We start from the raw sequence: 15842 nt of genomic DNA on the forward strand, positions 1-15842 counted from the left end.
ACAGAGTGGCGTTTTCAAGGTCTCATTCCTGGAAGGAAATACACCCTGTATGTGGTGACTCACAGTGGGGACCTCAGCAATAAAGTCACAGGGGAGGGCAGAACAGGTAAGAAGCCCAGTCGAGTGCTGGTGAAAAGTGACTTCTAAGGATGTATCTTAATTGTGATTCTAATGATAAAATGGTTCAGGGGTGAGGGGGTAAAGCACTTGATGCTCAAGCATAAGGAGCTAAATTTAAAATCCCCAGGACCCAAATGAAGTGGATCATGGAAGCATATCTGTAAGGCTAGTAGCCTCCTAAGGCATGATAGGAGTTGGGGACATGAGACGCTTGTAAGCCAGCCAGCCTGGCACACACAGGGGCAGACAACAAAGAGACTTTGCCTCAATCAAGGAAGAATGCAAAGATTGATACCCAAGGTTGTCCTCTGACCTTCACACATGTACCATGAGATATATGCATGGGCTTGTGCTCTCTCTGTCTCTCCCCCTCTCTCTTCTTCTCTTTCCCTTCTTCCCTCCCCACCTCACTCCTCCCTTTCTGTCTCTGTCTGTTTCTGTCTCTGTCTGTCTCTCTCTCTCTCACACACACACACACACACAAAGAGAGAGAGGGGAGGGAGAGGAAGAGGGAGAAAGAGAGGGAGAGAGAGAGACAGACAGAGAGAGACACACACACACACAGAGAGAGAGAGAGAGAGAGACAGACAGAGACAGAAACAGACAGAGAGAGAGATGGGCACATGCCCACGTAATGCATATACACCATGATGAGATAAACCAAGATATGCTTTGCATAAGAAGCACTAGGTTCTTCAGTTTGCGCTATCACTCACCTGCATGAAGCAAGGTGCATCAAGGTGCATGTCAGCCTCTGTTTCCATATCTGAAAAATGGGGATAACGATACAGCCCATCATTGCATTGCTACAGACTAGTCTCTCTTATATGCTGCTACACCTTGTGTGCACTCAGATATATCTGTATCCCACCTTGGAGCCAGTCTACAAGATGATCTAATACTGGACAACACTGTCTCTGAACTGCAGCCCTACTGTTTCCAAATATGGTGGAATATTTTCCTATACACGTAACCCATTGGGGCATACTCCCGTACAGTTGCACCTTGTAAAGAAACTATGGTTATGAGATGTTAAATAGTGCTTTATCTCATGGTAGTTACTATAAAAAAAAAGTATCTACATCTATCATTAACATGTTATCTCTTCGAACATTAAAGCAGATCTGACGTCACTCAATGTTCTGACTCTATGTTATGTCACAAATCTGACTATGTGATTTTTTTTCCATTTTATTTTATGTATAGCCCCAAGTCCTCCCAGTCTTTTGTCATTCGCTGATGTTTCAAACACCTCCTTGGCCATCACCTGGAAGGGACCCCCAGACTGGACAGACTACAATGACTTTGAATTGCAGTGGCTCCCTGGAGATGCTCTTACTGTCTTCAATCCCTACAGCAGCAGAAAATCAGAAGGACGAATTGTGCATGGCCTTCGCCCAGGGAGGTCCTATCAATTCAGCGTCAGGACTGTGAGCGGAGATTCCTGGAAAACCTACAGCAAACCAATTTCTGGGTCTGTGAGGACAAGTACGGCTTGTTTCTCTTATCTTGGGTTTCAGACAGGATGAGAGGACCTTATTATTCTTACAGGGTTTGGGTTGAATCCATGATTTAATTTGAGATGGCGGGACTTGGATGCAGGTAGGCCTCTTCTTTGATTCTTTTCATTCATTCAGCTAACAACAATTCACTAACAACAATACTCATCAAAGGAGTGATCTCTGTCCTCATGGAGCTTGGGTGAAAAGTAGTACTGTTGACAGTTGTATATTGGATGTGAAAGGGAAATAAATATCACTGAATTCATGTCAGAGGCATGTCACCTAAAATAAGGAGGCTTCACGAAAGAAGAAACGTCTAGATTGAAACCTAGAGAGAAGCAGAATTCACCAGGTAGAGATGGAACAAGAAATAGAGAATATGTAGAGAAAATAAAACACTGAGAGATGGGGCTGGAGAGATGGCTCAGTGGTTAAGAGCACTGACTGCTCTGCCAGAGGGTCCTGAGTTCAATTCCCAGCTACCACATGGTGGCTCACAACAACCTGTAATGGAGTCTGATGCCCTCTTCTGGTGTGTCTGAAGACAGTGACAGCATACTCACATACATGCAATAAATAAATCTTTTAAAAAGAATATTTTAAAAAATTGTTTAAAAATAAAAAAAACACTGAGAGACCACAGATATGTGGCAACCAAGGAGCAGAAGAAACCTTAACTGGGCAGAGCTCAGGCATCAGGAGAACCTAGTCCGAATGGCTTATTTGCAGGGCAATCAATGAAGGATTTCAAAGTCAGGCTGCTCCATAGCCCCGGAGACATCACAGGCATAGCCACATTTTGGAAAGTTACTCCAAGTAGACAGCAGAGACTACATGGATAGGTTCCATCTTGGTTTCTGTAGGAGAGAAGGGAGAAAGGCGATGGAAGTTAGCACGTGGAGGATCACGAGTCACTGCAATTCTTTCCTCATCAGCAGAGTTCACATTTACTGAGTAATGACTCCGCCAGCCAGTGTTCCAGGTGGCTGTCCGCGTTTCCCCCATTCTCTTATTATAATAACGATAGGAAGGAGAGATTCTTGATTTCCTCCTGTGCCGGTGGAAAGTCACTTATCCAAAAGTATTGGTAAAGGTGTTACTTTCAGGCTGGGGGTTTGCCTCGCCTTCTGTCCATCCGGTTCTGCTTTACTCACACTCTTGTTTTTCAAAGCACATTGGTGATTTTCTAAGGAAACAGTACTTTGACTTTGAGTAGGGCTTTTATTGTGCTGTTTTGGGTTGACAGTGTTGAAGAGAGAACCCGTGGTCTTACATATGCTAAGCATAGAAGCTAAACTGCCTAGCTACACCCCAGGCTGCATTTTTAACTTGTTCTTTTACATTTACTTATCTATTTACTTTTGTGTGTGCTCTCATGAATATTCATGTGTGTGCATGCCATGGCACACAAGTATGGGTAGGTCAGAGTGCAACTTGCAGAAGTCATCCATCTTTTTATAATCATGCAGATTCCAGGGATTGAAATCTGGTCATTAGGCTCGGTAGCAAGCACCTTTACCTGTTGAGACATCTCAGTGGTCCAATTTTAACGTTAGATGGGTTTTTGTTGGTGGTGGTGGTGGTTGGTTGGTTGGCTGGTTGGTTTTGTTTGGTTGTTTGGTTGGATGGTTGGTTGTTTGGTTGGATGGTTGGTTGTTTGGTTGGATGGTTGGTTGGTTGGTTGGTTGGTTGGTTAGTTGGTTGATTTTTCAAGATAGTAGCCCTGCCTCTCCTGGAACTTGCCCTACAGACCAGGCTGGCCTCAAACTCACAGATCCGTTTGCCTCTGCCTCCTGAGCACTGGATTAAAGACGTGCACCACCGCAGCCCAGCTTAAACTTTTTTTTTCCAACGTGCAGTCAAACAGCCAGAAAATCTCTGTGATGCTCCTTAAAAATATTTCCCCCAGAAAGCAATTCAAGAAGTTGTGGGAACTATCCGTTTACGTCTCAGTGCGTTATCCTCAGAGGTGCCGGAGGAAATGTCTTCCACACGGCTGAATCGTGTCTCTTCCCTCCCCCTTGCTCCCACAGAGCCAGACAAGATACAGAACCTGCATTGCCGCCCCCAGAACTCCACGGCCATTGCCTGCTCTTGGATACCACCTGACTCCGACTTTGATGGTTACAGCATTGAATGCCGCAAAATGGATACCCAAGAAATTGAGTTTTCCAGAAAGCTGGAGAAAGAAAAATCAGTGCTCAACATCATGATGCTAGTGCCTCATAAGAGGTACCTGGTGTCCATCAAGGTGCAGTCAGCCGGCGTGACCAGTGAGGTGGTTGAAGACAGCACAATCACCATGATAGACCGTAAGTGTTCCTTCCCAAAGGTCTGCGAGGGACCCCTGTTGCACAGGGTAGAGGACATTTTTTTTCACCAATTCTGTTCGCTTACACACAGTAGTCCACATGTGCACAAGCCTGTCTTGTTATTACTTGGAGAAGAGGATTGAATGGGTCCAGGAAAATGGGGACATTCTCCGAGTAAAGTCTTGCATTAACAAACGCATCACTGTTAAAGTGCCCGAGTAAATTGGGATTTAACTGCATCGTCTTACCCGATCTAGTTAGTCTATAACTGGTGGGGCTTTTAAGCAATTTGATGCTACAACTTGAAGAAATCCTGCAGAGGAGACACCTCTTTCATCATGTTTAATGTGCCAATGTGCCGCTTGCAAATTGTTTCCTCTGCCTGCTTCCTTTCAGGAGAGGAGGGGGCTTTCTTCATGGAGGCTGAAATCACACATTCCCTAGGGCACAGAGGCAGAGACGGCAACACACCTTCACCTCTCTGACCTGTTTGAGAGGAGAAAGCATCTGTGACCCTTCTTGACGCCTTCCCTTCTTTTCCAGGCCCTCCTCCACCACCTCCACATATCCGTGTGAATGAAAAGGATGTCCTGATCAGCAAATCTTCCATCAACTTTACTGTCAACTGCAGCTGGTTCAGCGACACCAATGGCGCTGTTAAATACTTCGCTGTGGTGGTGAGAGAGGCTGACGGTAAGTAGTGATGAGTTAACGAACTCGAAGACATGGAATTGACTTCTTAAAAGGCCATGAGAGCGCTCCGTCGATGAGAAAGTTTGAAGAGTAGAAAATTAAATTCTTAATACTCAGTTCTATTTCTGCTGGATATGGGGAGATCGTTATAAGTAAAACGGCCCCGAGGGTCCTTTGGCAATGAACCCTGTTGACTTTAGGCATAATGATTAAGAGCAAGAAGAATAATAAAGATAACAAATAATAATAATAAACAAATAATAAAAAATAATTATTGAGTTGAAAAGAGTTGCCCACACTTACAAACCTTGTGCTTAAGAGGCTGAGACAGGAGGACTACTATGAGTTCAAGACCATCCTATACTATGTAGTAAGACCTATATAAGGAAAAAAAATGTAGAGATCAATTATTTTTAGAGCCATTACTATTTACCAAACACAATACATCTTGATTACCCATCAATTTTGTCTACTCTTTCTTTCTCTCATTTTTAATTCTGCCATTAAGTAGAAATATATCACAATACCTTTCATCTGTCTCCCTTTATACGAAGTACCCTTGACAGGCACATGCTCCCGGACTATGCATCAATTCATAAAAATTCCCAAAAGCTTACAAGAGAGAAAAGATGTCCATTTGAAATACCACTACTTCACGGAGGTAGTTTTTCTGAGTTCCGTTTGCTTGATCTTGAGTTGCTTGTTTTGGGTGACAGGATTTTTTAGGTTGTTGTTGTTGCTTTGTTTGCCTGTTTTTTTGGTTTTTGTTTTTTTTTTAATGTAGCTTGGTTTGATCTTTCCCTCACTTTGTAGCCCAGGCTAACCTCAAACTCATGAGTCTCTTGCCTTAGTTTCTCCACAGTGTTGGGATTGCACACACATAATTTTACCATACCCACGTCTTAATTTTTAACAGTTTATTTCATTATGTGGTTTTGTAGAAAGTGCATGGATGACCCAGTTTCCACAGACTGGACAAAGAACTGTCACACCATTGTACACAACTGAGCTGTGACCTTTAGAGTTTATTATCAACACATTCTGTCAAAACACCTGTAGGAGGTGCTGGGTTGGAGTTACGTGTATTCAAGTATGTGTTTGCTGTTTAGGTATTAAGTGTTAAGTCTCCAAAAGGAATGCAGTGTGCACAGGGATATCAGTCTATTTCATCTTCCTTATGTTTCTCAGATTATTTAAGGTGCTATACATACATGAATTTCCCTAAGCATCTCTGACAAATTTTGAACCATTTGCAGGTAAAGAGGGGTTTTTTTAATATGGCAAGTGCTGGAACAATTTCTAGACTAAATGATATTTTAGTTTCAGTGGGTATTTAACAGTCTATATGGTTTCACATCCTATTTAGTTGTACTAAATTGGTTATGCATAATTAATTAAATAATTTCAAGGGTCAATGATGCATCCCCGGTTTCCTCACACCCTGGAATTGGAGATAAATTTGTGAGCCGTGAATAGACTTTAATTAGGCAGCAATGGAGATTGTGTGTTTCTACATGCATCTAGGGCAGTGACCAAAAATCTCACACTGGCCGAGCAGCCAACCCTGTGCTCCATAGCCAGAAGAGTTTTTTCTGGTATTGGTGTCCACAGAGTTGAGCGATGATCCCTTGGTACCCAATGATAGCAATCCATCCATATACACTCATCCTAAATGCAATATTCATTTTCAACTATTGCCAACAAAATAATATCTCCATTTCAGGAAAGGTTAATTGACAACAAAACCCAGCCAACTGAAGAAGGTCATATGTCATCTGGGACTTAACTACATTGGTCCAAAGGGGGCTCTACTAGCTAAAGAGCATGACAGAAGAGATGTGTAAAAGGAGGGATCCGGAGAACCTTTTGAAAGGTGCTTCAGGGTTTCAGTAGGGTCCTTAGGAAGAGAGAGAAGTAAACACAAACCAGAAGTCTTTGTCTAGAGCCTTCTGAATGGGAGCTCAGAATATAATATTGGGAGGACCTCAATTATGTGAATCTCTCCTGGCCCATTCCTTCTCTACCCACAATACCCTGTATCTTCCCCAGATACAGATAAATAAATGCTAACAAATCAGAAAAAAAAATCTAAGATATACTCACTGTGAGCAGATCTTACTGAATAAAGTCCAAGATGCTGAAATACACACACTTCTTGAAGGACATTGGAGACAGAATCCCATCTCTCCAATATTTTCCTTATTTCCTTATTATACTTTTTCTCCCCTTACGCAACATCAAAACTAATTACAGTATCTAAACGCTCAGCAGGCTGGGTGGATAAGGAGGGTGTTCTGGGAAGTGTTCAGAGGGAGCAGACACATTTTGAGCCAGGATCAAATTGTACTCGAGATAACAGAGCAGTAAGAAGACTCTGGATATGCATGTCCTTAGGGGACAAGCACTCCACCTTGGGGCTTGATTTTTCTTATCTCTTCCCTGTCTCCCAGGTCATTTGAGTTTTTGCAACTACAATGAGTCGGATGAGGTAAAGGGAAGGGATTATTAAATAGCCTCGCTCTCTTGGTGAAGAGTTGGCCTCTTCTGGAGCTTTGGCGCGTGTTATTCTTTGATGTGGTCGGTTGATCTGATATTCTAGGGAACTGTTTGGGCACATGTGTAATGATGAAATTATTTATACGTAGTTTAGAAAAACAGCTTTGTAGCATCTTTTGAGATCACAGAATCTGTATTATGGGATAACCAAAGAGAATGAATGAGCTTGTAGCTCGAGGAACCTAGGACTCAATTAACACATACACATGTGCGCGTGCATACACACACACACACACACACACACAAACGCGCACGCACGCGCGCACACACACACACGCACGCACGCGCGCGCACACACACACACACTCACACACACGTACACACACACACACGCACGCGCACACACACACACTCACACACACACGCACACACACACTCACACACACACACACACACACACACATCTTTAACTGTGAGTTTTCTCCTACAGGCATGGATGAGTTGAAACCAGAACAACAGCATCCTCTCCCTTCCTACCTGGACTATAGACACAATGCCTCCATCCACGTCTACCAGACCAACTATTTTGCCAGCAAATGTGCTGAAAGTCCCGACAGCAGCTCTAAAAGTTTTAACATTAAGCTTGGAGCAGAGATGGACAGCCTCGGTGGCAAATGTGATCCCAGTCAGCAAAAGTTCTGCGATGGACCACTGAAGCCACACACGGCCTACAGGTGAGATGCATTGCTGCCGTTTGCTAGGGAGACGTGCCGTGTCATGAGGTATTCAGCTCCCATGTTCCAACTGCCTGTGAGCTCCTGTAGAGTAATGGCCTGCTCGTCGTGAGTACTCTATATTATAGAGAGTAATTTATAAAAGGTGGGCTCCTGCCTCCCTTCACAGGTAACGTGCAAAGAGGGTTTTCAACATTGTACAAAAGCTCCAATTCATCGTGTGACGTGCTGGGGGCTTTTAACAGATTGTTTTTAATCCTGCAACTGCTTTGGCAAGTAATTTACGGTGCTCACTGTTGTGAAATCTTCGAATAGACTGAGTTTAAGGGAGACCCAAACAGTATGAAGCACTACCATACACTTATAATGAGACTGACAATTATACTTACTCTCGACGGTGTGTAAACATGAAAGTGCTCTGTGGTCCAGGCAGAACTCTTGAAGGGAGCCCTGAATGAATGGAAACACCTGTTCCTCCCTCCGAGGTGGCAGATGAATGGAGCAGCTGTTTGCCGTTGGTCCCCAGAAAGCACAGCTGCAGCCAGCAGCAGGAATGTGTGGGGTTCTTATATTCTCCATTGTATTTCCAAAAGCAAATAGAGGCACCCCAAATAGCATGCTCAAGAGAAAGGAAACCAAAGCTCCTGTCTTGGGTGATAAGGCCACAGACATCGGAATTTTTTTTTCTCAAGGAATGGACATTCCATGTTGGGCATTGTGGCAAATCTGATAATCCAGTCAACATGGCAGCCGGTCATTCCTGTGAGCCATTGTGCATCCTGGTTGATGAGGGTCAAGGTCTTACTGACTCTTTCATATTTTGCGTACCACTTCTGTTACCAAGTAGAATTTTTTTTCTGCCAATTCCCAAAAGGGACCATATTATCACACCTAAGAGAGTTCTTTGTCATGCGCACGTGCGCGCACACACACACACACACACACACACACACACACACACACACACACCAGCAAAGGCAAGCAGATGGTTTCCCTAAAACAAAAGACTCGTTTGGGGCAGGAACTCCATGTAACCGTCAGGATTCTTCACAAGCTTGTTATTACCTCCAGGAATCTAAACTTCAGAAAAGCCTGTGGGTTGACATAAAGGAAATCAGTTATTAGGGGAGGCAAGAAGCTGAAACAAGATCAGAAACCAGGACCCTCCAAGTCTCTGTAAGAGTCGAGAGAGCCCTCAGCTTCTTGGTTACTTGGGTTCAAAGAAACTGAGCTGAGTCCTCCTGCAAACTGTTCTCCTACAGAAGTGAACGGCTGGGACTGTGTCTGTTCGGTAGCTTAGAGCAATGGTTCTCAGCCTTCCTAATGCTGGGACGTTTTAATGCAGTTCCTCCTGCTGTGGTGACCCCCGACTATAAAATGACTTCATCGCTACTTCATAGCTGTCATTTTGCCACTGTGATGAACTGTAATGTAAGCATCTGTGTTTCTCCCATGGTCTTTTGGGGGTCATGACCTACAGGTTGTAACCCATTCAGTTAGAGAAGGAGAGAACATAACTGGTAAAGTACCTCTCTTTGGCCAAAGAACTAGTGTCTGCTTCGGATACAGAAAGTAGTGAACCCCACGATCTCAAGCCTTTTTCCATTTTAACTAGCGCTTCTCATTCCCTGTTTGTGAACTACTGGACACACACATATCAGGTCAACTCTCGGTAAAGATCCTTAAGCTCAGCAGACGATTCCTTTCCTTATTAAATCAACAGCATTCACATTTTAAACTAACGAGAGTTTCTCTTTAGTATATGTGACCTGCCGGCACTACCACTCGGCATTTGGGAGCACGATAAATAAGAGTGAAGGTTTCTTTAACATAAACAACTGGGGTATGTGACAGCCCATCTGATCACAAGATGATGGCTTGAGATAACATGTGGTGGAAAAAGCCTTTAACATGAGCATTTTTGATGTGGAGGCAGGAGGATCAAGGATTCAAGGACAGCCTGGGCTACATAGCGAGTTTGAGCCCAAACTAGGCTACATAAGATCCTGTCTCAAAAAGACAACACCAAAACTAAACAAACGGATGACTACTGAGTAACATGGTATGGGGTGAGGGAGCTGGCTCTGTGAGGTGCTTGCCAGGCAAGCAGTGGGACCTCAGGTTGATCCCCAGCAGCTACATACAAAAGCCAGGCTGAGTGGGGTACGTGATCCCAGAGCTGGAAAAATGGAGATAAGAAGACATCTTTTCTGAAGCTCATTGTCAGCCAGCCTAGCTGAAGTCTGTAAACCCCAGATCAAAGAGGGACCCTATCTCAACAATGACAAAATCCACAAGGAAAATAGCTCCCGAGAGTGTCCTCTGGCCTCCACACATGCCTCTACACAGGAATGCACACGCCTGCACATACGTGTGCCTACACACAAGCATGTGGAAATGCTGAATGAAAGAATATTTCATACTCCGGTTAAAACAGAGATTCTGTCATGCCATTCAGAATGGCATACAGAGTACAATTTTGAAATTATTTCTGGAATTTTCCATGTAATATTTTTGGGGCCACAGTTGACTAGGTAACTGAAATAGAAGAGAGCAAATCTGCAAGAGGGGGCCTGGGTACAACATTTTACAAGAAGGGCAAATAAGAAACTATGGATGATTATGTCTGGACCAGGGCTAGCAATATCCCAGGGCACACTTTTCCTATCCACAGCAGGTGCCGCGGCCCTGGAAGAAGCCCCAACATTCGGGTTCCAGCTCTGCTACTTTCTAGCTGTGTCACGTTATATGCAGTAGCCTAGCTCTCTAGGCCTTACCTTCCCCATCTGCACATCATCTCGGAGTTGCCCAGAAGAGTCACATGTGTGGCGGATCAAACCTCCTAGCTCCTGTCCTACCATTGGCTAAACCCTCACTCCATCCATATCCCTGCCTCATGGCTCACCTATATCTCTGAATCTTTGAAATTCATTTTTATGATCTTTCCCCTCCTGCTTACAAAGCCAGCTCACCCTTAGGCCAGCTCCACACCATACCCGCTAGCCAGTACTGGGTGGTGATATTCGCCCCTGCTTCACTGACGGCCCCTAGCCCAATGTCCTTCGAATCTTGAGTTTTGCCCATGGCTCCTATTCCTCTAAGAAAGTGCTTGCCCTCTTCACTGGACTTCAAGAGTTCAGTGTAACCAGGGAGACAGACATCTCATTGGTTACAAAACACTGCACCAAATCCTTAGCACAAAATGGCTCATCCAATGTTCATGGACAAAGAAGTGAGCCAAGTTGAACCCTGGAGAATCTCACATTCCCAAGGCTCCACCATCTCACGGCATGTATGTGTGCTTTCGAGAACACATAGTACATATGTTTGTTTCCTAGAATTCAACATTCTTGGGGTTTTTTCCCCAATATGCTTACTTCAGTCCTGTGGAGGACACACTAGGCTAAGTGTCGAGCCCCCCCCCCCCCCCCCCCCGAGCTGCCCCACATTGGGCGCCAAAAATGTTGAGGACCACTCTATTAATGTTGAAACCTGCACTGCCAAAAGCCTTGGGGGCTAAACTGTTAGAGCCCACACTGCCCCAAGCTGCTCCAGTCTGTGGGGCGGAGTTCAGCAAGAGAGAGAGTGAGGACGGATGCGAAGAATGGAGACCAGACAGAGTGTGATTCAATCCCGTTTATTCTTCAGTCTCTCTTCTCCTCTCCAAGTCCCAAGTCTTGAGTTCCTAGTCCCTAGTCCCTAGTCCCTAGTCCCTAGTCCCTAGTCCCTAGTGCCTCCAAGTTCCAAGCTTCTTTCCAAGCTCCCTTCCAAGTGCCCTTTCCAAGTGTCTAATCCTTAATAATAATTTCTTCTGTCTGCCTCTGCCTTTTATATGTCTCACTTCTAAGCCACACCTTTAAGTCATGCCTTTAAGTCATGCCCTTAGGTCTTGTCTCTAAATCTGATCTCTAAGTCACACCCTTAAGTCACACACCTTTAAGTCTCACACACCCAAGGGAAGATCCTGGGTATCTAGAACAAGATGTTATCAGAGTGTGCTCAGCTGTTGTAAGCTATTGTAATCAAGTCTCTTGCCAGGGTATATGGCTCAAGATGGCTGCAAGAATAATAGCCGCCTTCTGTCGGTTCCCCACAGCTAAGAGCAGTTGGTAAGGGGAGGTATAACTTCTCAAAACACATGGAAGAGCCACATGTTAAATAGCCTTATGTAGTCAGAACTCTGCCTATCTTGATGATAATCACCATAATGACACTTGATGTTGTCAGTGGTTTTGTATTTTACAATTCTAGAATTTTAGAATTCTACATTCATTGCTTATCAGTGGTACCCACGATCACTGAACACATTGTTATCTATGGGTTTACTGCCTCACTTCCTCCCTGGGATTGGGGTTTTGGGATGATGGCGATTTAGATTTGTTCCTCTTATTATCCCTGGCTCCTAAAAAGGGGGGGGCGACCCGCATTCTGTAGAGGCTAGATGAGTATTCGATGAGCAAATCAGTGAATGACTGTAAGAACTCATGTCTGTCTGGTTCCATAATTCATATTTCACCCTGCATACAGAACAACCAGCTACCCACCCTGTTTCCCCTTGAACAGTCTTCAGCCCATCCTACCATCCTTGGCTACCAATTTGCATTTAAATAAACTTTTCCCCACCAGGATCAGCATCCGGGCTTTTACACAGCTATTTGATGAAGACTTGAAAGAATTCACAAAACCTCTCTATTCGGATACCTTCTTCTCCATGCCCATCACCACGGAATCAGGTAAAACTAATGCTCCTGCCTACCCACGCCTCCTCCAGTCACCATGTCACCTACAGGGGTCTTTAGTGGGGAGAGGTGGTGACTTGCTTGATGGTGGGGAGAGACGTTTATTTTCTCTCGGATTTTAATCTCCACGTGACCGTGGATTGTGTGGATCAGAGAGATTATACCAGTTCTATAAAACAAGCTAGAAGGAGATTAATCTTTTAAAAAAATGGAAGTACACGATGTTTTTCCACTAAAAACAAAACTTTAAGGGAACAAAAACACCAATATTAGGAGCTTACACAGGGAGTGGAGGCGGGGGATGGAGCTGTGCAGGTCTCTCCTGCTATATGACAAGGGATGGCTGAGTCTCTCAGACCTGCCTATCTGTTTCTATCAAATACAGAGATAATCTCCTCCATCTCAGGCCGAAGAGGGATCAGAAAACAGCTAAGAGGATTTAGAAGTCTTTGTCTGTAATTCATTGTTAAGTAGAGACTTCATAAACACAGCTTTTTCCTGTCTGAACTATCATTACTCAACAAAAAAGTTTGTGTCGTTCAATAAAGGAAAGGGTTAAGCAAATGTGGTTCAATAAAGGAAAGCAAACACTCAAAGTCTAATCACAAACGTATTAAAAGGAGAACAGGTGTGTTGATTCGGTGAAGAATGAAAGTCAATATGGAATACACAGACCTAATGTCCAAGCGTGGAGAACACAAGACAGGCTACTCCACAAAACTAAACAGGAGAGGAAAACCGTAGGAAGACTTCTCAAAGGAAACACAGGAGGAAAACTGTGTAACTTTGATCAACGAAATGATTTCTTGAGTAAAATTAAAAAAAAAAAAAAAAAACATAAAAGAAGAAAAAAAAAGATAAATGACTGGGGTTCACCAAATAAAAATCTTTTTATATTTGAAAAGACAGCATCAAACACGTGAGAAGGATGACTCACAGGACACGAGGTTGCAAAATCATTAGTAGTAGACAATGAACTCTTACCTTCGATGATATAATTCAACGATAATGACAAATAACTCTGCCAGTTAAGAGCACTGGCTGCTCTTCCAAAGGGCGTGGGTTTGAGTCCCAGCATCTACCTGGTGGCTCACAACCATTTGTAACTCTAGCTGCAAGGGCTCTGACATCCTCTTCTGGGCTCTTCAGGCACCAGACATATATGATACCTATGCATACATACAGGCAAAACACTCGTACACATAAAACAAAAATAAATCCTTAAAAATATTTTACAATAAAAATGAACAGAGGATTGTTCCAAAGATGCTCAAGATGCTAAGACACAAATGAGATCATTAGTCATCAGGGAGGTGCAGGTCAGAACCACAGGAGGATGCCATGCCTTGACCACAACGGGCTGTGTAAGGTTGCTAGGTGAAAGGAGCCTCATGCATTGCTTGTGAGACCATAAAACACACACACAGAGAGAGAGAGAGAGAGAGAGAGAGAGAGAGAGAGAGAGAGAGAGAGAGAGAAAACAAACTCTTTTAAGGCCAGGCAGTGGTGGCGCACGCCTTTAATCCCAGCACTTGGGAGGCAGAGGCAGGCGGATTTCTAAGTCTGAGTGAGTTCCAGGACAGCCAGGGCTACACAGAGAAACTCTGTCTCGAAAGAGAGAGAGAGAGAGAGAGAGAGAGAGAGAGACTATAAAACAGAATAGCTGTTACCCAGAAAATAGTTTAGTAGCTCCTAAAAATTGTAAGCATATACTGTCATGTGACTCAGCAGTTCAACTCCTAAGTATATACTGAAGAGAAATAAAAACACGTCCCTCCCCCACAGAACCTCACATGAAGTTCATAGCAGCATCTTTCAAAGTTCTAAAGCAGTAGAAATAACTTGAATATACATCCATGGACAAGTAAACAAACTATGATGTGTTTAAATTTTATTTAACCACAAAAATGAAAAAAAATCATGTGTTCATGCAACAAGATGTTATTTAGCCATAAAAACAATTAATTCTTCATATATGCGATTTGGATAAGCCTTGAATGCACTGTGCTAAGTGAACAAAGCCAGTCACAAGAGCCACCTATTTGTGAGTTAATTTCTATGTAATGTCCAGAGTAGCCATATCTATACACATGGAAAGCGAGTTAGCTATGCCCCAGCTAGGGAAAATGACTAATAGATATGGATTCTCTTTATTGGATATTACAATGTTATCAAGTTATTTGTGCTACTATGTATAAAATACTGTATATACCAAGAACCATTGAATCCTGCCATTTAGATGGTGAGTTTATGGTATATTAATTATAATTCATAAGACTGCTGCTTATTGGGTGTGACGGTATACATTTGTAATCCAAGGTACAAAGATGCTAGAACTGAGCCCAGGAATTCAAGATGCCAGTCCAGGCACCATAGCATGTGCTAGCTCATTCTCAGAATCAGAAAGAAAGAAGGGGAGATGGGGAGAGGGTGGAGGGAGAAGGGGAAGGGAGGGAGGAGGAAAGGAAGAAAGGAAAGAGGAGAAAAAATAAAGATAATGACAGTGAGCTTTTGTTAAAATAACTTACTGATTGACTAGATTTTCTAAAACCCCAGGGACCGTATAATTCTTCACAAGGAGGCTAATAATAGTGCCACACATCTTTATGAGATATATACATCATCAACTCCCCAAAATTGATGAGCTTTTACTCTGGATCCAACCTGCTTATAGCAGGATGTGGGCAGCCCTTCATCTCAGCTGGCCTTCAGGTAGTGACTACCTCACTGTGGGCATCTGGAAAGGAGCTATTAACAATGTTACTTTCCTAGCTGTCAAACTGGCTCCTCACCACCCATCTCTTCTCCTTTCCTTTGTTGCTTCTGGCTGTGCTATGCTATCTCTCGCAGAGCCCTTGTTTGGAGTTATCGAAGGTGTGAGTGCTGGCCTGTTTCTAATTGGCATGCTGGTGGCCCTTGTTGCCTTCTTCATCTGCAGACAGAAGGCTAGGTAAGTACAAAGATGTCTTTAGTGACCAGGATCGCGAATGTAGAGATGCTACTAAAAAAAAAACCCGCCATTTCGGCTGAAAGGAGAAACAGTTTGTTTCTCCAGGTTAAATCGTCATAGTCTCCTTAGTAAAAAAAAAAACAGGAGTCAAATTCTGAATCCACATCTCACAGCTCTGCAGCCTTTCTACGCACCAATGATGGACTCATGACCAGGGGTAGCGGTGGGGTGGAGGGGGTAGGAGTTGGGTTGGGGGAGTGGGATGTGGGGTAAGGTGGGGCTCACCAATGAATGAG

General features: G+C 43.7%; 1 protein-coding gene across 2 annotated transcripts in view; it reads left to right on the plus strand.

The window, feature by feature from the left end:
- Nucleotides 1-15842, plus strand: part of Ptprb (protein tyrosine phosphatase receptor type B) — a 108769-nt gene that overhangs the window by 71279 nt on the left and 21648 nt on the right. For both annotated transcript variants that reach the window (XM_076920258.1, XM_076920259.1), the window contains 7 exons: nucleotides 1-106; nucleotides 1327-1608; nucleotides 3656-3934; nucleotides 4478-4627; nucleotides 7614-7857; nucleotides 12484-12590; nucleotides 15447-15546. The exon at nucleotides 1-106 is cut by the window's left edge and continues 158 nt beyond it. In XM_076920258.1, the coding sequence (XP_076776373.1) occupies nucleotides 1-106; nucleotides 1327-1608; nucleotides 3656-3934; nucleotides 4478-4627; nucleotides 7614-7857; nucleotides 12484-12590; nucleotides 15447-15546 (1268 nt within the window). The remainder of the gene's footprint in view (nucleotides 107-1326; nucleotides 1609-3655; nucleotides 3935-4477; nucleotides 4628-7613; nucleotides 7858-12483; nucleotides 12591-15446; nucleotides 15547-15842) is intronic.

Source organism: Arvicanthis niloticus, chromosome 22 (genome assembly GCF_011762505.2).
Source record: "Arvicanthis niloticus isolate mArvNil1 chromosome 22, mArvNil1.pat.X, whole genome shotgun sequence".
In the NCBI taxonomy this organism is placed as follows: Eukaryota; Metazoa; Chordata; class Mammalia; order Rodentia; family Muridae; genus Arvicanthis; species Arvicanthis niloticus.